Source organism: Sphaerodactylus townsendi, linkage group LG01, assembly GCF_021028975.2.
Source record: "Sphaerodactylus townsendi isolate TG3544 linkage group LG01, MPM_Stown_v2.3, whole genome shotgun sequence".
NCBI lineage: Eukaryota > Metazoa > Chordata > Lepidosauria > Squamata > Sphaerodactylidae > Sphaerodactylus > Sphaerodactylus townsendi.
The window spans coordinates 91,454,784-91,475,138 of record NC_059425.1 but is presented as its reverse complement, the minus strand read 5'-3'; the positions used below and the strand labels follow the sequence as shown (position 1 = coordinate 91,475,138).

Below are 20,355 nucleotides of genomic sequence, written 5' to 3'. Positions count from 1 at the left end.
CCAGAACCCCTACTGGATGACTGCCATTTGCTTGTATTAACCATACCATATATGCTCTATTACAGAGGTCCCCAATCTTTTTGAGTCTATGGGCATATTTGGAATTCTGACACGGCATAGTGAATGCAGCAACAAAATGGCTGCCACAGCTTCAGTAACCCAGTGGATTTTCCTTGTGCTGTAGTGGCGTAACCTCAGCTCATGGGTTCTGTGGGGCAGAACTTGGAAGGAGTTTGCAACAACTAGATTTTAAACAAAATGGTTTACTTTCTTTGACATATGACAATTATCAACATTAACATTTAACTTAACACTCCAAGGTCCTGTTCAAGTTTCATTCCAAGTCCTTCTAATTACAGTCTGATGATGCCAAGTCCATTCTTCCTGCTGGTGGTTGGCTCATGAAGACTCCAGAGGCTTGGTGAACTTGATTCAAGATGATGAACGTCCCCAAAAGAACTCTCACCATTTACATACACAAAACTCTTTAAAAAGGTGTTTCTGAACATAGAGGTTATAGTGGCAGCTGCTGCCAAAGCAGCTTTCTTTAAAAAATCTGAACAGCTAATCAAAACTCCAATAGTCAAAGGGAAGACTTCTGGGGAAAAGTCTTACCTGGCTCCACTCACTTCCTAAAAATACTTGGCAGACACCATAAAAGGTGTTGGCGGGGACCCTTGCTCTATTGCTTGCTTAAATTTCCTTCAAGATTTTCCCAACTAGCTGTGGCAAGCATCCTGTACGTTAAAAATCCAGTCCTTTTCTGACCCATTTATCTTTTCTTCTAGTATCCTTTCTCTCAAATCATTCATATCATGCCTAATAGGTAATATATTTCACTGGCTTTGTTTATTTTATTTAGTGCTGTGCAGTGAACCACCCTGAAAGTTCTAATGGAAACAAGTCAGCAAAATATGAACTTTGAGCAAGTGAGGGGCTGTGGAATGAACTGAACTGTTCAAGAAACCATCTGCAAGAGCAACCTACTCATGCTTTTCTATCTCATTAGTATTCCTATATTTGTGGGCCACTGACCTCCAAAGGAAGAACCATGTTCATAACGATGAGCTGTCAATTCAGATAATGTATTAAACCACACCTAGTGCCAACAATGGTTTGTATACTTGCTTCAAAGAACCAGCAATCACAAACCACTACCTGTCAAGACAGGATGTCAGGTAAAGCTTCCTTCTGATGTGATTCTGAATTAAGCAACATTTGTCTTTGTTCTTGAGAAAACAAATTTTAAAAAACCAAGCCAGAAAGAACTGTTCACTGTGTAAAGGCTGTATTAAAGAGCCAATAAAAACCATGACACTGTTCTGAAAGCAGAATAACTCAACCTACCTATGACTTGACATTGAACTGACCTCTTCCTGCTAAGATTTCCCCTACTGTGCCAGCACCTTTCATAATTAACACATTCAACATATTCTATTTTACATTCTGATCCAGCCAGTTTTGCCTATGAAAACCAAAAGGCCCACTATAAATTTTCACATCATAAAATACGGACCAGCAAATGATATCACCTCAAAGGTTGCAGGTCAGGTCCAAAATCAACTTTGGATGATAGTCAACTTATTTTGTTACTTCCCCAGTTTGAAGCCACCTGTTCAGCAGGTGCTAGAGGTGTTAAAAACAATTATCTGTGCCTACTCGCAACATGATAGCTAAGAACAGCCATTTCAGACACTCAAGAGTATCATGTGATGACAGAAATTATAGCAAAAATTATATTATGTAATAATATGATAAAAATTATATTATGTAATAACCCAGAATACATATATTGAATTGAATTAAAATGACAATACTATTTACAGACATGAGTTGGTATAGCATTCAATACCAAACCTTCCAGATGCCAAACAAGAACATTTTAAAAACAATGTTTCTGTAACTTGTATGCTTCAAGAATGAATATTCTGTTTAGCTTAAAAATGAGACATAAGTTTTTAAAGAGAAAATATTTAGGTATTCTGCTTTAAACAATCTTTTAAAAAGTCACTAGGTGGCACTATCTATCAGGCAGAATAAGTAACCATTCCTTATTTTCAGTCTCACATTATACATTAGTAGTCACCCAAAAGTATGCATTTTTGGTAGTTTCTTTTGTACTGTCATTCTTACAAAAAGACCGCATAAACTACCATCTATTGCTGGGATCTACTCAAAGCTTTTTACATTCCTATCATTCTTTTTTTTTCCAGATAAAATAGAAGAACTTGGTTGAAGAAGGTATACAACAACTGGATACAAAAACAACCAAAAGAACCAAAGAACATTGCCCCCAAAGTTCTTAAATAATGGAAATGTGAAATTACAAAAGAATAGTGTAACATTAAAATGAGTTTTTATACAAAATGGCTGGCAAGTGGCCAGTGCAACATTCTTATCTGAGCATTAGCAGCAAAACCACTAGAACAGGCTTTCCAGTGAAACTTTTTCCTCCAAGAGCAGCAGTGGCGTAGGAGGTTAAGAGCTCGTGTATCTAATCTGGAGGAACCGGGTTTGATTCCCAGATCTGCCGCCTGAGCTGTGGAGGCTAATCTGGGGAATTCAGATTAGCCTGTACACTCCCACACACGCCAGCTGGGTGACCTTGGGCAAGTCACAGCTTCTCGGAGCTCTCTCAGCCCCACCTACCTCACAGGGTGTTTGTTATGAGGGGGAAAGGGCAAGGAGATTGTAAGCCCCTTTGAGTCTCCTTCAGGAGAGAAAGGGGGGATATAAATCCAAACTTTTTTCTTCCTTCTTCAAGATAAACACAGGCCAATTATGCCCAAGATCTTTGCTGCATAGTGGAGGCCAGTGTCCTCGCAGCAAGATTTCTTGTACGGACCTATTTTCTGGAAACCCACTTTCACTTTCCACTCTCTCCACTGCAAGTGAAATCACTTATAGCACAATTTAAATCTTGCTTCTCTGCCAGAGTGGGACAGATTTGCTAGTTGGCACAGGTTTCCTTGGCTATCTTCTCTCCTTCCATGGCCAGCCTTCCCACCCCCTTGCACTCCTTTGCGCACCTTGCCCCTCACCCCCCTTCATGCTGTCAGTTTCTTCCTGCTTCCCTAAGTGCAGTGATCAAGAGATTGAGAGATCTCTCATGTGCGTACTGGGGAGAAGAACCCCGCATCTCTGTCTAATGCCTGTGTTCAGTCTCTCCTTCACAAGCACAGACTCAGCACAGCCTCCCCCCCCCCACAAATGCTGCCAGCTCTTTCCTCCTTTTCTAAAGTCCATATATTGAAAGATTGATCTTTTGATATACAGTAACAACAGAAAGCTTTTTCAAGAAACAATACAAGCAGGCATCTTTTTGGCTCCATCTCACCTCTCCCCACTCTATTCTGCCCTCAGTGGCTGGGAGGGCTTTTAAAACTTTACTTCAGACAAGACTCTGTTTTGTACAAGTCTCTCTCTTCTCTTGTGATGGTGGCACACACACACACACACACACAGAGAGAGAGAGAGAGAGAGAGAGTGCATCTGTGTGAGGAGGGGCAGGGAATGAGAAAAAAGCTGCAACCGAATAACCGGGGGCAGCCATTGCTGCCGGGGTGAGCCAAGGAGCAAAAATAACGTGCATGCATGGCTTGGCGGCATGCTGCAAAGCGGGTGCAATGATTGGCTCCCAGCCGGTAAAGGCGGGAGGAGCTCAAGGCATATAAGAACGCCTCTCCCAGTCCGCGCCCTTCCCGGCGCCGAGACTCAGCAAGGCGTGGTGGTGTGGTCTGAGTCTTGCGTAAGGCCAGGAGGGAGACCGGGCGTGGCCATTCTTCCACTTGCTTCTCACTTCTCTTCTTGTTATCCGCTTCACTTCTACGCTACTCTAGTTCTATCACCGCGCTACCTTCCCGCTTCTGCGCACTACTTGAGTGGCCGGCCACGTCTTGTCTTTGGCGATGGGGCCAAAGCGGGCGAAGAGCAGGGTACTCCCCTCGGAGGGGACGCCGCCTTCGGGCAGAGCCCGAAACCCTGGAAATCAACTTAGGTCCGGGCCCAGACCCGGCCCTGGGGCATCCAGACGAGAGGCCCGTGGTTCTCGGATCGGTAGCGGCTGTGCAGAAATGACTTACGCTCACGACGCGGGCTTATCCCCTATCGGCGAGGAGGCAGGTGGTGGGCCCAGTCGAGCAGTCACTACTCGACAGGGGAGGCTTCTCCTTTCAGCGGCACCTGCAGGCTCAGGGCCGGTTTCCGCCCTGTCCGGGCTTGCCAGCGATCAATCCCGCCCCCACCATAGTTCAAAATTTAGCAGACATGCTGCTGCATCTCTCCCAGGCCCACCGGCGGAGCGTCTGTGGATTCCAGGACCCCCTGCAGTGCAGAAGGGTCCGAACCCCATACGTCGGCGGCTGCCCGGCGCAGTGCTTGGGCGAACCGCGGCAATCCCGGACCGGCGGAGGACATCCAGCTATCACCCCCGGTGGTAGATGCGTCCTTGCGTCGGTGTGAGCAGCGTCCGTTGGCCCCCCTCGAGCGTGAGGGCAGGAGGAAGAGAGTAGTCGTCGCGGCGTTCCCGTTCCTCAAGGCCGGTCTCCCAGCTCGCCGTCGCGGGGTGAGTCCACCGGGGGTGGCGATATGCTGAGCTAGCGGGGAGTTCTGGTTCCAGAGCGAGAAGGTGCCCGCCCTCCCCCCTATGGCTTTCGCCGGAAGCGCTGAAGCCATGGGGGTTCGAATGCGCCACCTACTGGCAGCTTACAGCGACTGTGGCAACCCTCCCGGGTCCCATCTCCCCAGGAAGCTCCGGGAGCGGGCGGTAGATGGGTATTATGTGGACATATTCAGATGATGTCTGAGGCGGGAGGAGGAAACATGGTTGGTCCGGCGGGAGGAGCTGACAAAAGAAGCGGAAGGACCCACCAGCGGCAAATGAGAGGACTTTTAATAACTGAATTTGCTGGGTTTTGCGAATCACCTGGCCCTCATTTCGGACGCTTACCCCCTGTGGAGCCTGGCACTTGGCGGCCCATATGAAGCGTAATGCTGCGGACGGGCCCTGCCACAGAACCAGCAGCCATAGCCCTCTGGCGAGGCCATTCGCGGGAACGCTTCCCACAAGAGCCGCTTCAGCTGGGATCTCATACCGCGACCAAGCGTGGATGGTTGTAGTCCAGCGAGCCATGAAAGGGACTACGGAACCCCCCCCTCCTCAGAGAGGCCCACCAGGACCTACCAAGGGTGAAGTGACCAAAGAGGACCTGTTGGGAATTCCAGCGGGAGCTTGCTTGCCAGCGGCCTAAGTGCAGAATCTGAGCACCGCGTCTGCTGCAACTGCTATGGGAACCACAGCAGAGTGGGCTGCCCAAAGCCAGCCGGCTGCTCCCCCTTTCAGCAGGCCCGGTCCCCTGGCGCCGGGTCCTCCCATAAGGATGCTGGTGGCCAGGGCAACGCTTCTGCGCCCTCGGAAGCAATGAACCCCCTTCCCAGCTGCAGTCCTTGGCCCCCACACCCGTCCGGGTGGGGGTGCTGCTGGATTGGCTGCTAGCATTACCCGGACAGCGGCCCGGCTGGCGGCATGCTTGAGATGGCTCTTCTCAACGGGTTTCAGAATTCCCTATCGAGGGCCCAGGAAGGCCACCACCAGGCAAGCAACTTGCAATCAGTTAGCGATCGCACCCACAGGCGTGGTGGCGGCTGATAAGCTAGAAAAAAAAAAATTAGAGCCGGGGTGGAATTGCACAGCCCTTACAGCCACTCGCCTCTTCCCAACCTCAGGGTCTCCCCCATCGGTGTAGTGCCCAAGAAGACCCAGGGGGAGTTCCGGTTAATACAACACCACTCCCAGCCCCGGGGCGACTCAGTGAACGATTTCATAGACCCTGAGCTTTGTACAGTCCAGTATGCCACCCTGGACAAGGCCATCAGTTTCATTAGGCAGGCCGGCCCAGGTGCCTCCCTAGCAAAATGCGACATTCAGTCTGCCTTTCGGCTCCTGCCCATTTCCCCGCTAGATTTCGAGCTGCTGGGCATCCATTTTCAGGGCAGGTGGTATGTGGACAAGGCCATGCCCATGGGTTGCTCCATTGCCTGTGCTGCCTTCGAGGCCTTCAGCACCTTCCTTGAATGGGCCTTCAGGCAGAGAGTGCCCTCCGGGCTGGTGACCCACTAGCTAGATGACTTCCTGTTCATTGGCAGGCAGGGCACCAGGGAATGCGAAGTCGCCCTGCAGGCTTTCCAGACGCTGGCTGCTGAGCTGGGGGTTCTTCTGGCTCCCAACAAGACGGAGGGCCCTACACCTGCCCTCAGCTACCTGGGCATCCACCTGGACACGGTCTGGGGCACATCTTCACTCCCCAGAGACAAGCTTGTTGCCCTGACCAACCTGCTCCAATCCGTTTTTCCCCTGCGAAAATGCAGGGTGCGCCTAGTGCAGTCCTTACTGGGCCACCTCAATTTCGCCTGCAGGGTGGTGGCACCTGCATGCGTTCTGCTCCCCGGGTTGGCGAGGTCATTGTCTGGCTTCAGGTCCCCTGACCACCACATCAGGGTCACCCGGGGCCTGAAAGAAGACCTGCAGGTCTGGCTGTCCTTCCTCCAAGGCTTCAACGGCATCTCCTTGTGGCAGACATCTATGGAACCTGGCCTGGAGCTGCAGGCACACTCTGACGCCTCCGGGGCCTTTGGTTTTGGTGTGTACTTCCAGGGTCAGTGGGCGCAGGGCCTCTGGCCTCCAGCCTGGCACGCAGCGGGTATCACCAGGGACCTCACTTTTCTGGAACTGTTTCCCATCTTGGTGGCGGTGCACATCTGGCACGATCGCTGGCTTAACAAAAGGGTGCTCTTTTGGCGCGATAACCAGGCCGTGGTGCAGCGGGGTGAACAGGCAGTCGAGCAAATCAAGACGTGGCTCGGGTCATGCGATTGGTGCGCAATCTTGTCCTTACCTGCCTTACCTATAACATTTCTTTTAAAGCTGCTTTCGTTCCAGGTTTACAAAATGAGATCGCTGACGCCTTATCTCGCCAGCAGGTGGATTGATTCCGGCGCCTGGCCCCCGAGGCGGAGCTGTTCCCGGCGACAGTGCCGGCGTCCCTGTGGAACCTTGGCAGCTTAACCGGCCATCACAGGTGTTTTGACCCGGCTGGCACCGGCCACGTGCAGGTAGTGCACGACAGAGCCGTGCGTATACGACTACCTGAGCGCCACGCAGCCGACCGCTAAGTTCTGGTCCGCGGCGGGGTGGACACAGGCCTCCTACTTGAGCATTTGGTTCAACTCCATGGGCGGGGGATGCACCCACGCACTCAGCGGGGTGCAGCTGGCTGGCATTGCATTTGCTGGTAGGATTTCGGGCTTCCCCGGACGCGGACCAAAGCATTTGTAGTTCACCGGCTGGCGGCGGGTTGGCGGCGGGTGGGCCTCAGGCAGAAGGACCTCAGGTGCCCCGGCCACCAGGAGGTGCGTGTTACAGGCAGTCACCAGGGAGCTGCGGCAGGTGTGGCGCTTCACGCCACGCAGCGCTTGTTCTTTGCAGCCGCCTTCCACCTGGCTCATCATGGGGCTTTGCAGGCCCGGGAGCTAGTCGCCCCCACCATTAGGGACCGGCCGGCTCCAGCACTGGGCGCCTACAAAGGCACCACCTCGGTCTCTGTCTGGGGACATGGTCTACGCTGCGGCTTTGCCCATTTCAAAACCGGACTCAGGTAGCGTCATCGCGTGCCTGGGTCACTCATGCCAGTCCTTGCCGGGTGACGCTTTACCTGCTCCCTCTCGGGCTTCCCTCACCACCTGGTTCGCACAGGCCGCCCAGGCAGGGCGGCATGCTCTCGGTGCATAGAGGACGGGTCCCCCCCCCCACCAGGTTCCAGATGCTGGCGGTGTTCAGGGCATGCTTTGGCCTACATGGGCGGGTTTCAGTCACCGAAGTTCGGCCTGCACTCCTTCAGAATAGGGCTGCCACCAACCGCTGCACAGGAAGGCAGGGCCCAGGAGGACATCCTCGCACCTTGGGAAGGTATTAAGCGGTCGGGTGCATTTCAGGCTTATATTCGCTTCACCATTTGATTCTCCCAGGTTGATCTCCCTTCACAGTGCCGCCTGGGATGCCGCAGACTGTTTCTCGACAGGTGTGGGTCGGGCACAAAGCTTGTCAACAGAGCTGGGGACTACGCCTGCTCATCCGACTGGGCTCTCCGGCATCTCGGACTCGCTGCTCACGCGGAGGATTACTTGGCTGGGGCAGGGGCACATGCTTTGGCATGAGCTGGAGGCCAAGCTTCCATCGTAGTACTTTTTCCACTACCACAATTCTCCGGATATTTTAGTTGTCCACCTGGGGGACGAGGATCTCCCGGCCAGGTCGGGCCTCGAACTTCATTGGGCGGTGGCCACCACGCTTCGGAGCCTGGCCAGGCACCGGCCCGGTATGACCTTGGTTTGGTCTGAGCTCCTGCAGCGGGTGCACTGGAGGGGAGCGGTGGACCCCACGGCCGTGGACAGGGCTTGCAGGAAAGTCCACAACGCGGTTGCCAAGGTGGTGCTCTCTCTTGGGGGAGCGGTGGCGGACTACGCAGAAATCACCCGGGACAACGCAGAACTGTTTGAGCCGGATGGCGTCCGCCTGTCCCGGTGGGGCAAGGACCTGTGGTTGCAATCGGTCCGGTACACCCTCCTCCGTTTGGTATGGACCAGACAGGCTCAGGCTTGAGAAGCTTGGGCGGGGAGCTGCAAGAGGGGCAGCTCGTGGCGGGTTTGACAATGGGTATCGCACATCTGGGGAGAAAACGAGCCTTCCGGCTGGTTCTCCCAGGCTTGTGCCCTGTGGAAGGGCCGGGGGGTGGGGCGGGCAGGTTGGCAGGCTGGCAGGTCGGGCCGCTGCCCGACACCCCAGGGAGTGGGGTTGGGTCAGGCCGATAGGTGGCCGAGGGCTTAGCCGGTGCCTGACACCCCAGCAAGCATGGGAGGAGGGCGGGCCGATAGGCGGCCACAGGCTTAGCCGGTGCCCGTCTCCTCAGCATAGGCGGGAAGGGTGGAAGCCGGAGTGATATCTCTGGGGCTTCCCTTCCCGTCAGTCCCAATGGAGATTGGGATGGTGATGTGCGTCCCGTTTGCAGCCCAGCTTCAATTGTACATAGTTTAAGTTTATCATGTTATTGATAATATTTAATAAACTGGCCTGCGGCCCATTCCTTTTCCAGCCTGTCGTTGTTGTGTGTTTATTGGAGCGGAGAAAGGTCTCACCATCTGCAGCAAAGAGAATTTCAGCTCTGTGCCTTTAAGGCTGTTCATGAGTGGCGCTAAGAAAACCAGAAGAAGCAGAAGTCCAGCAAAGTCCAGCAAACATACTGTGTTGCAGGCTGTGGGCTGCCTCCTTGTGTGTAAACAGAGAACAGATCCACAGTTTTACACATCCACAGATGGAGATCACACATCACTATTAAATATAGGAATGATATGAAGTAAACAGCAAGGAATCAGTCAATTCTTTCCTGACTGAGTAACACAAGATGGTGGGAAGCCCCATCCACAGCCTGAGGCACCAGATGCAGTGCTGCGACTATACCACCCTGCTGCCTCCAGATGGCTGTTGGGTGGCTTGGGGATGCAGGAAAACAACAAACCTCCCTGGCTGGCCAAAAGCCATCCATGGGGCGGAACAGACTTCTGGGGTGCTGGCTGCAGCAACCATGCGGCGAAGGCCAGGATGGGAGCCATCTATTGTCAGGCTTCTCCCCCAGGAATGCCCCAACCCACCCCCCAGTGCTATCATCCAATCAGGGACGTAGGTATAGATTTTTTATGGGGGGGGGTTCGGGGGGGGCCACACCCCCACCCGCCCCAGGGCATGGCCACGCCTCCCCAAACCCCGCCCCTGGTCTAGCGATTATAAAAGCAGCTCTCCGAGGTCGGGGATGGCAGACTCCCCTGCCCTGCCCTCCCCTGCCCCTCCCCTCTGGGCTGAGGCATAGAGGGAAAATGGAGCCTGGTGCAAAATCTGAGTTTTGCGCCCCCCCCTCCCGGGCAGCAGCTGTGATGCAGGAATCCACCCCCAAACAGCATCACTTTCAATGGTGTTTAAACTAGATGCACCTTAAAGGGAGAATCTGGGGTCCCTAGTTAAACAATATTGAAAGTGATGCTGTTTGGGGGTGGATTATCCCCCTCCATGAAACAGCATCATCACTTTCAATGTGGTGTGCAGTGGGTTAAGAACCGGTTCATTATAATCTGGAGGAACCAGGTTTGATTCCCTGCTCTGCCACTTGAGCTGTGGAGGCTTATCTGGGGAATTCAGATTAGCCTGTACACTCCCACACATGCCAGCTGGGTGACCTTGGGCTAGCTCACACAGCTCTGAGCTCTCTCAGCCCCACCCACCTCACAGGGTGTTTGTTGTGAGGGGGGAAGGGCAAGGAGATTGTAAGCCCCTTTGAGTCTCCTACAGGAGAGAAAGGGGGGATATAAATCCAAACTCTTCTTCTTCTTCTAAACTGAGGACCTCAGATTCTCCCTTTAAATCCATGCTGAAGAGGGTGGATTTAAAAGGAGAATCTGGGGAAATTTGGGGGGTTCCTGCTGTCAGGGGTGCAATGGTTAAGCTAGAAGAACCAAACTTTCAGGGTATCTTTAGGAGTCTCTCCTAATGATACCACCCAGGTTTGGTGAAGTTTGGTTCGGGGGGTCCAAAGTTATGGACCCTCAAAGGTGTAGCCCCATCTCCTAAGATCCCATTGGAAACAATGGGGGATGGGGCACCCCCTTTGAGAGTCCATAGCTTTGGACTCCCTGGACCAAACCTCACAAAACCTAGGCGGTATCAATAAGAGACTCTCCTGATGATCTCTCCCAGGTTTGGTGAAGTTTGGTTCAGGATGTCCAAAGTTATGGACCCTCAAAGATGTAGCCCTCAAAGATGTATTAGCTCCCATTGAAAACAATGGAGGATGGGGCACTCCCTTTGGAAGTCCATAGCTTTGGACCCCCTGGACCAAACTTCACAAAACCTGGATGGTGTCAATAAGAGACTCTCCTGATAATGCATCCCAAGTTTGGTGAAGTTTGGTTCAGGGGGTCCAAAGTTATGGACCCTCAAAAGTGTAGTCCCCATCTTCTATTAGTTCCCCTTTGGAAACAATGGAGGATGGGGCACCCCCTTTGGGAGTCCATAACTTTGGACCCCCTGAACCAAACCTCATCAAACCTGGGTAGTATCATCAGGAGAGTCCCCCAAACAATCCCTGAAAGTTTGGTGCTGCTAGCCCAAACAATGCGCCCCCTGCAGGCCAAAAACTGAAAAAGCACTAAAACGTTTTAAAAACCCACAAACGGGTGGGCGGAGCTTCGGACATGAATGGGGGGGTTCAAACCCGAGAACCCCCCCCCCTTACCTACGTGCATGCATCCAATCAAATGCCATGAAGCTCCTAATGCCAGCCTCCCTTCTGGGTTGGACACCACTGAACTCTGTGGCATCTGCCCGCCTCCCATGTTCCCCCCGCCCCACCAGGGAATTTGCCTAATGCAGGGCTGTAAATATCCCTGCAGATACAGGCAGAACTCAGTTTATCAAACAGTTAAACATGTTCATTTTTTTAAGATCCAAACCCTAAATATTTTCAATAACTTGAACCAAATATGCAAATGGGATGAATACTACAGCTCTCTAAAACAAAACAAAAATAATTAGCACAGGGGTGATTTTTGGAAGTTCAGTGCTGAAAAACCAACTTATGCAATTACTTAGGACCAATAAAATAATTCATATATATTTATCTCCTACCAATCTTTGTGAAATGTTGCACAGACTTACAGAAAAGGCATTCTGCATATAAAACATAGCCCTCCAAATTAATACTTACATTATTGCATTCACCAAGGAAATATAATGCAAATCCATCAGCATTTGTAGCTGTCAAAGAAACAATAAAAAACAATTATCACTCATCAAGAATGAAACACATCTTTTATTAATGTCTTAACAAGCATAATTATCCATTTTCAGCACTACTCTCACATGTAAGACACTAAAAAGAAAAAAATATGTAAAATGATATAAAATCCCTTCATTGATAGATTACTTACATTTGGAACTAGATATGATTTTGAAATGTAATTTCATCAGATCTCTCAGTTCACTCATGGTCTCCTAGTCCTTGAACTTCTCAGCAAATTGAATCCCACTGAATAAGATTTCCATTGAGCTGTCTTAACTACATTCACTTTTTCTTTAAAAAATCTCATTCTTCCCTTCAGTCTAACTGCCAAAGGCACAGACACTGTGGGGGAGAGTAATTGTACAGTTTCACAATTTATTGATCTCAGCAAATGCCACCCCACATGATTTCCCTAAGGTTCGGAAACCTTAAAGATTCCATGAGGGTGCATTAACCTTGCCAGGGCTCTCATAAATTGACAGATCACCCAAATGTCTTCCTATATCAATTAAAAAGAATTCTGTCAGGGGCAGAATACTTCCTTCAGCCCACAATTGCATTCCGAGCAGATATTCTGATACTTACAAAGCTTTCTGTAAATTCTAGAATTTCTGCTGGGAGCACAACTGTAGACTCGAGGAATGATTTGTCATAGCTAAAAGAGCACAGTTGCACAATCTTGCAATTTAATGGAAACCTAACAAGCTCACTCTCATTGCTTCTTTAATATTCCCCCAATCTTATGAAAGTTACAGGAGTGTACTTTCCAAGGTCACTATATTGTGAGATTGCATAGTACTCTGAATTCTCTCTAGACATGTTAAAAATTGTTTGTGAATTCTGATAGAAAATCTTGGGATTGAATCATAAACTGGATGGAAAAATGGGAATCCAATTCATCCCTATTTGTAACACAAATGAAAATGTGTTCAATGGAATTTCACAGGACTTCCTTTAAACTTACTCGTAAATATTTGTAGGTATAATGAGGTGACTATTCAAATCCACACTGGTTACCAATCGACAAAATGAATGGTATTGATCTTGTATTGTGTTATACAATAATCCAATAACGCACAGAAACAGGAAAAGATAATACAGCTTTAAAAGCTGGGGATAAGTGCTTCCAATGGCAAGGGCTTCCAAAGGCAAAAGAGAACACTTTCAGCGCTTTACCTAATCTCCCTATCTACATCACCAGCCCCCCGAGTATCTACCTACACTCTTGACACCCTCAGTTTTAGTAGTAAAGAAAATGTGAAATATTTGGGGGGAAAGGGTCATTTTTTAGGGGAAATATATGAATCAATGTCATAGGTTCATATAGAAAACAGGATTGCAGTTAACTATAACTGTTGCCCATTGAGTGGTCACCAGTGCACACATGTGAGTTATTACTCACTTGCAGACCTGCCACCAAGATTCTGAAATGCAAAAACTGTACATGGCAATCCTACCCTCCTATTCCATGCTGCTTTCCCACCATTTCCAGTGTAAGGCCTCTCAGTTTCTCTGCCTGCTGGCAGAGTGCTAGTCAGTGGGTGAAGGAGGGGTGGATGTGTCACTGGACAGGCTTCCACTCAATGAACAATAGTTACAGGTAAGTGCAACTCTGTTTTCATCATCATGGCACCTGTTCAGTTTCACATGGGAGAATAACGAGCTGATTTACCAAGTCTTGGAAGGCAGGTGTGAGCTCTTAGCTGAATATCACTAAGATTGGAATCAATAGTACTTGATGAAAGTATAAGTGGAAGACCACCACCTAGCATACCTCTTCTCCTGAAAGTTCTTGCTGGATTGTTGCCAATTGTGCCCTGCTGGAATGGGCACAGAGGCACAATGGACAGTGAACTCAAACAAGCTGGTAGTGTGATTGAACACAGGTGACAATCCATCTGCGAATTGATTGCCTATAAAGTTTCAGGCCTGATTTAGGCCTGAAAAATGAGTTGAATCAGTTATCTTTTCTGAGACCTTTGGTTCTGTCTAGATAAAACAGCAATGCTCTGCAGATGTTGAAAGTGTGGAAGGCATGCTAGGTCTTGTTCTGTTGCTGAGGAAGGAATACTAACAGGTTGATGTCTTGATTTATAGTGTAATGGTTAAGAGTGTCAGACTAGCATCTGGAAAATCCAGGGTTAAATTCCCACTCATGTAATGGAAGATTATTGGGTGATCATGGGCCAGTTGTTTTGAGGAAAAAATGGAGGAGAGAATGATGTAACCTACTTTGGGTTCCTATTTGGAATAACGGCACAGTATAGATGAATTAAATACATATACAAAATAATTTGGATGGAGTTTTAAACTATCCTGGGACAGAATTCAAAGGAAAACCATAAAGCTACCCTTGAGTTAAAATGTTTCATGTGGGGGTCATGACAAAGAACTTGGAATTAGCTAACTGTCCTGTCCTGCTATGGCTACCAAGAATATGGTTTTTATACAGAGAAGTCTGAATGAGCAAGTGGCCATAGATTCAAAGGGTTTGTTCATTACTTTGGCCAGCACCAGTGAGAGACTCCACTAGGGAACAGGGGTTCAGACTGGTGAACACTGGTTTAGCAAGGGTTTAAAAACATTTTGGATTTCCTTTGGGCAAGACTGATCTTCCTCCAATGTATGTGTGGAAGTATGCTATGGGCTGCCAAGCATATTTTGATGATGAGGGCATAATCTGTGGACTAAGTCTAGTCAAAAATTTGACCAAAGGGGCATGACACTGTTTTGGGTTGACTCATTACAAAAAGCAGTACAAGAGCACCATGTTGAAGGCTTTTTGACATTAGGTAGTGCCTGTTGAACAGGTTCTGGGAAACAATAGACGTGGAATGAATGAACCATGATGTCAAATCAGGCTGCATATGTTCAGATGCAGAAATGCGTCCTGTCTCAGAAGGCCATGGTGAGGTAGAAGGACTTGGAACATTTTGAGGTATGTGAGAAATCATGCTTGGCTGGGCCACAACAGTGCTATTACTATGGTCAGCATGTTCTCTGCTGTCATTTTGCACAGCATTTGTGCCATTAATAGGATCAGTGAGAAGATGAAGTGCCCTCTACTGAATTTGGAAGGCACCCCCAGTGTGGAGATTCAAAGCTGCCTGGGAATAGATTAGGATAGGGCATATTTTTTTGTTTGCATCTGTCATTAACAGTTCCTACACTTGGTGTGCTCCATTATTGGAAGAGAAAATAATCATCTAGTTCCCACTCATGAGACGATAAGAAAGTGTGAATGAGAAAATATGTGATATAGGTGCTGCTTCCTGCTATGTGTACCACCTGGATTGTGAATCCATGAAGGATGCACTGTTCCCATATTTTGGATACCAGGAAGCAGGACGATGACAAGGCTGTGCTGACCTGTTTATTTATGCAGAACATCACTGTTTTCTGTTGAGACCTGAATATTCTCCCCTCTTAGGTAGGATTGAAGGGAAGATAGTTTAGGTAGACTGCTTAGGTATTTATGTGAAGTAATTTCTTGCGAGTAGACCGAACACTCCTGGCTGAAAATGAGCCTACATGAGTACCCCAGTCTGTGAGGTTTCTGTTATGAGGGGTGACCATCAGGACAGGAATTTATGACATGTCTTGGAACATTCACTTTTCTGGCAGGATATCAAAGATCCTTAGGCAGAGGCGTAGCTAGGGGAAATGGAGCCTGGTGCAAAATCTGAGTTTTGTGCGGTGGGGCCCCCATGGGCGGCTGCTGTGATGCTGGAATCCACCCCCCAACAGCATCACTTTCAATGGTGTTTAAACTAGGGGCCCCAGAGTCTCCTTTTAAATCCACCTTAAAGGGAGAATCTGGGGTCCCCAGTTAAAACAACATTGAAAGTGATGCTGTTTTGGGGTGGATTCTCCCCCACCCTGAAACGACAGGACCTCAGATTCTTCCTTTAAATCCATGCTGAGGGGGGTGGATTTAAAAGGAGAATCTGGGGAAATTTGGGGGGTGCCTGCTGTCAGTGGTGAAATTGTTATGCTAGCAGCACCAAACTTTCAGGGTTTCTTTAGGAGACTCTCCTGATGATACCACCCAGGTTTGGTGGCTCAGGAGGTCCAAAGTTATGGACCCTCATAGCCCCAATCTCCTATTCACTCCCATTGGAAACAATGGGGGCACCCCCTTTGGGAGTCCATAACTTTGGACCCCCTGAACCAAACCTCACCAAACCTGGGTGGTATCATCAAGAGTGTCTCCCAAACAATCCCTGAAATTTTGGCACTGCTAGCCTGAAAACTGTGCCCCCTGCAGACCACAAACTGAAAAAACACTAAAAAATACAAAAAACCCACAAAGGAACCTGAATTTTTTTTGGGGGGCCCCCAGGCGTGTGCCTGGTGCAATGCACCCCCCTTTCCCCCTAGTAGCTACGCCTCTGCCTTAGGGACATAGCTGCAGACTGCACACACATAGTCTGGAGTATGGATCCACTGCTGTGATGGCTGTAATTAGTTCCAGCGGCCTTGTAACAAATATTGTGGGTTGGAGCCAGAGATGACGGCAATGGACTACCCCTAGATGTGTAATTTGGATTCTGTCTGGGGTAGGGATGAGTCTAGGATTGTTCCTATGAAAGATACACTTTGAGTAGGTTCTAATGTGGAAAGTTGAGTTGAAATCTGAGTCCCTCTAGAACCTTCATTATTAGTGGATGTCCAATAAGGAGTTTTACTACAAAATCTGCTTTGACCAATGAGTCATTTAGACAGGAGTGCATGTTGTACCCTAACTCACACAGACAAGCTAGCACTACTGCTATGATCTAAGTAAATATTCTGGGAGCTGTGACTAGTCTGAATAGATGACAATTTATTGCAGAAATTGCCATTGAAAGCAGAGATAATTTTGGAAATTAGGGATCTAAGAAACTTAGGGGTTACTAACCATATACCGTATATACTCTCGTATAAGTTGAGTTTTTCAGCCCTTTTTTTAGGCTGAAAAATGCCCCCCTTGACTTATCCGTGGGTCCCCTCCATGGAGCTTGAGCTTACTTGTGAGTTATGGTTCGCCCTCATCACTTCATGCTTTTGTTTGTCTAGTTTACCATAGAGACAGGCTGCCCCGAGGGGCAGCTTCCCTGAAGCCAAGCTTTAGACTTAGAGCCTGCAAGAAAGAAAGCATGAATTAGTGAGGGGGACGAGGCATTCTCTGCTTTGCTTTCTCCTGCCTTCAGCTGCTTTCCCTCTCCCCAGACCCGTGCGCACCCACCTCGCCCCACCTTAAAAAGCCAAAGGCTTCTGGGGCGCTCCTTTCCTCCAGCTGTGGCTCCTTTGCTGGCTCAGCACCGTGCCTCCTGCCTCCTGATGGACCTTTCCCACCCTCGACTTATACGCGAGTCAAAAAAATTTCCCCGTTTTTTGAAGTAAAATTGGGTGCCTCGATTTATATGTGGGTCGACTTATATGCAAGTATATATGGTATTCAGACATAGTAAAAGAAGGCTGTCTAAGATAGATAACATTTTGAACTTTTTTACTACCGAAAAGTTGGTTGGATTCCTCAGGTCCTTTATCGGTCTCATCTCTTTCCCCCACACATTTCTTTATGACTAAAAAGTACATTGGGTAAAAGCTATTCTTTCAAGGGCCGTTTCCGCACGGAGGCGGAACTTTTGACATAATTGTTAGAACCCACTGGTCTTGACAAATTTCCTCCTAGGTTATGCAGGAAAGATCTTATTCAGGGCATAGTTTGTAACAGTCAAAAGCCCTGTTTTGGTGGATGAAACAGTTTTGGGAATTGGGACCCAGTTTTGGGAATTGGGACCCTTTTGAAAGGAACATTCTCCTGGAGTGAACCATAGGAAGAGTGTATGGTTGTCAGATCTGTAGGAGGTTTTGGTTTGCGGAGTCGACCACTAAAACATTGGCAATGGGATGTTAGAATAGAAAAGGACAGCCTTCTTGCTTTGTCCTATATCAGTTCTTGATTCTGTGAGCCAACAGTGGCACCAAAGAGGGGCTTGAGCCAGGGCTCTGAAGTTATTTCAAACAGTTCTTCCATGACAGGAAACATGACTGCACCAGTGGACATAATATGAATCATCTTAAAAATCAGATCTATTTTTTTGGGCAGGGGGGCACATGAGAAATCCATCTTGAGTGCTCTCACCAAGCAGATAAGTTGTTCACTATAGAGCCTAAAGTCTTCAGTAGGGGAATAAATAGAGGGCTCTGAAAAGTGGCCTCAGGGGATGGTTTCAAGGCAAAATCAAAGTCCAAGTCATTATTTTACAGCAGCTGATCATAGTCACAATAGGATTGAAAGTCCAGTTCTGATGCCAATGTAGAATTATCATGCCCTCTGAACATTATCAGGGGATCTTTATGACATCAGCTGAATCATAACTAAGAGGGGCTTATGGATCCCAGTTCAGGTCCAAATAGTGTGCATTGTACAGATCCTCTAAAATAAACTTGGGGCAGAAATAGGGAGGTGCATTATCTGATCCAATTGACATATCAGATCCAATCACTGAGATGACAACTGTTGACAGAGAGAAGCTGACATGGGAGATGGAAAGAAATCCCTACAAAAGTACCTTTTTGCTATCAGTGTGGATTCAGTGACAAGTTCAACGGGTTGTGGAGCCATGAACCTATGACTGGAGGAAGAAGACTATTCGGATGACTTTGACAATGATTTTTCTACATGCTTGTACTTCTAACAAGCCTTTCTAAGGAAAGCCACTCAACCAGTTCTTCTAGGAGACACCAGAATAGTAAAGGATTTGCTCTTTTTGGAGTCATGGTTGGAGCCAAGGGCTCCGGACCCAGTCTCAGATCTGTTGGAACCAATGACAATCAGAGTCACACTCAATATTTGGTCTTAGCATCGGATGATTGTCAGTAACAGTAAAGCAGGAAGCTTTTCCCCATATAGTAGCCTTCACATCCATGCTCTGTCATGTTTCACTTTAGAAATGAACTTCTACATACCAGGTACCTTAAGACATCCTACACTTCACACAAGGTATGTTTGTCCATATGGAAAGGTTTTCATCCCACAAGACATGCATTTTTAAAAAGAGATTTTTGGTCCATGTAATTTGAGATAAGTTGCTCTGAATTCTCTTGCAATGTTTGGTCTGCTGAAAGCAGAAGAAAGGCCTGAGTCTGCAGTGTTCATCACATGGAACTTCAAGCAGCAGAACATCTCTTCATGGCAGCAGAGAGAAATCTGAGGGAAGGGTGCTCCACCCCCTACTTTTATACTAGAAATGGCAGGAGAGAAGTAAGGGCATTACAGGGGAACCATCTACAGTTTTTGAACTTCAAAATTCCTCTAGGGCAGGCCTGCTCATGCACATTACCACACAGTTGAATTTTCATTATCAAAACGATGGAAGTATTGTGACTAAACTGATTTAATCAACAACTGACCTGCAGTATCTAAAAAAAACTCTTTTTAAATTTATGAATTGGCTCAGAGAGGAATTTGAATGGTCAAAATCAGATTTGTGGAGTAGAATATTTTGTGATGCTTTTTCTCCCACAAAAAAATATTTAATTTCTAAAGATTCATTGTTTCATAAAATTAACAATTAACAGGTGTCACTGCCAATAGATTATTAGGTAAGAATGGCAATTTTGAAGTTGCAATTCATGTTTTTCTGGTAATTATGTGAGAAATGGCTGGGCAAAGTAAATGTATCCTTTATTTATAAATCAGGAAGGGGGGATTAAACCATAAATTCTCAAAATAATGCAATTTATTTTTAAAGAAACAATCAGCTTACATAGTCAACTTATTGATTATGGAGGTCAAGCTAAACATGGTATCACAAGACTCCTTTGTATTTTTGCTGTAAGAGACTAACTCAGCTATCTTTATGAGCATTAATTCACATGTATTTTCCCTATGTGATAAAGTTATCTACATTTTAATTTATAGTGCAGCAAATTAACTTCAGTCACTGATGATGATGCTCTAAACGATGTTAAAAAAGTGCACAAATATTAAATGAAGGACATCCAAAATGTTCTCTTACCCATTTGAATAATACTACTCAATTCATATAAAAGCAGATGATTGTTCCCTCCTAAGTCCAACCTCTGTTCTATATAGCTGTTCAGTTCATACACCAATCCTTGCATATCAGTATCCTGGTACTATTGAAAACAAACACACATATTTAAGAATATACATTAATACAAAAGGCACATTTATTAGTACTTATAATTAAAATAAGTTATTAGTTAAAATGGAGAAAATGAGAAATCAACAGAGAGACTAGCTGACTAAGACAAAAGAGACTTGTTGAAACATAAGGTCAAGATAAAAGACTCCTAGTACTGGGTACACCTAGATTAAAATCAAGGGATGAGTCACTTCGGGCAAGTCACTACAGGTTTACCACATTTTAGAATTACTAGCCTAGAGTATTACTGAATGGCCCTGTGGCCTCCCATTCTCTTCCACCCAACTCCCCTATGAACCGTAATCTTGTAGAAC

General features: G+C 47.5%; 1 protein-coding gene across 2 annotated transcripts in view; it reads right to left on the bottom strand.

The window, feature by feature from the left end:
• The window catches only part of PDE10A (phosphodiesterase 10A), a 243,516-nt gene that overhangs the window by 99,054 nt on the left and 124,107 nt on the right, over positions 1-20,355 (bottom strand). For both annotated transcript variants that reach the window (XM_048487553.1, XM_048487546.1), the window contains exons 4-5: positions 19,892-20,012; positions 11,808-11,857 (exon numbers count right to left, since the gene is read on the bottom strand). In XM_048487553.1, the coding sequence (XP_048343510.1) occupies positions 11,808-11,857; positions 19,892-20,012 (171 nt within the window). The remainder of the gene's footprint in view (positions 1-11,807; positions 11,858-19,891; positions 20,013-20,355) is intronic.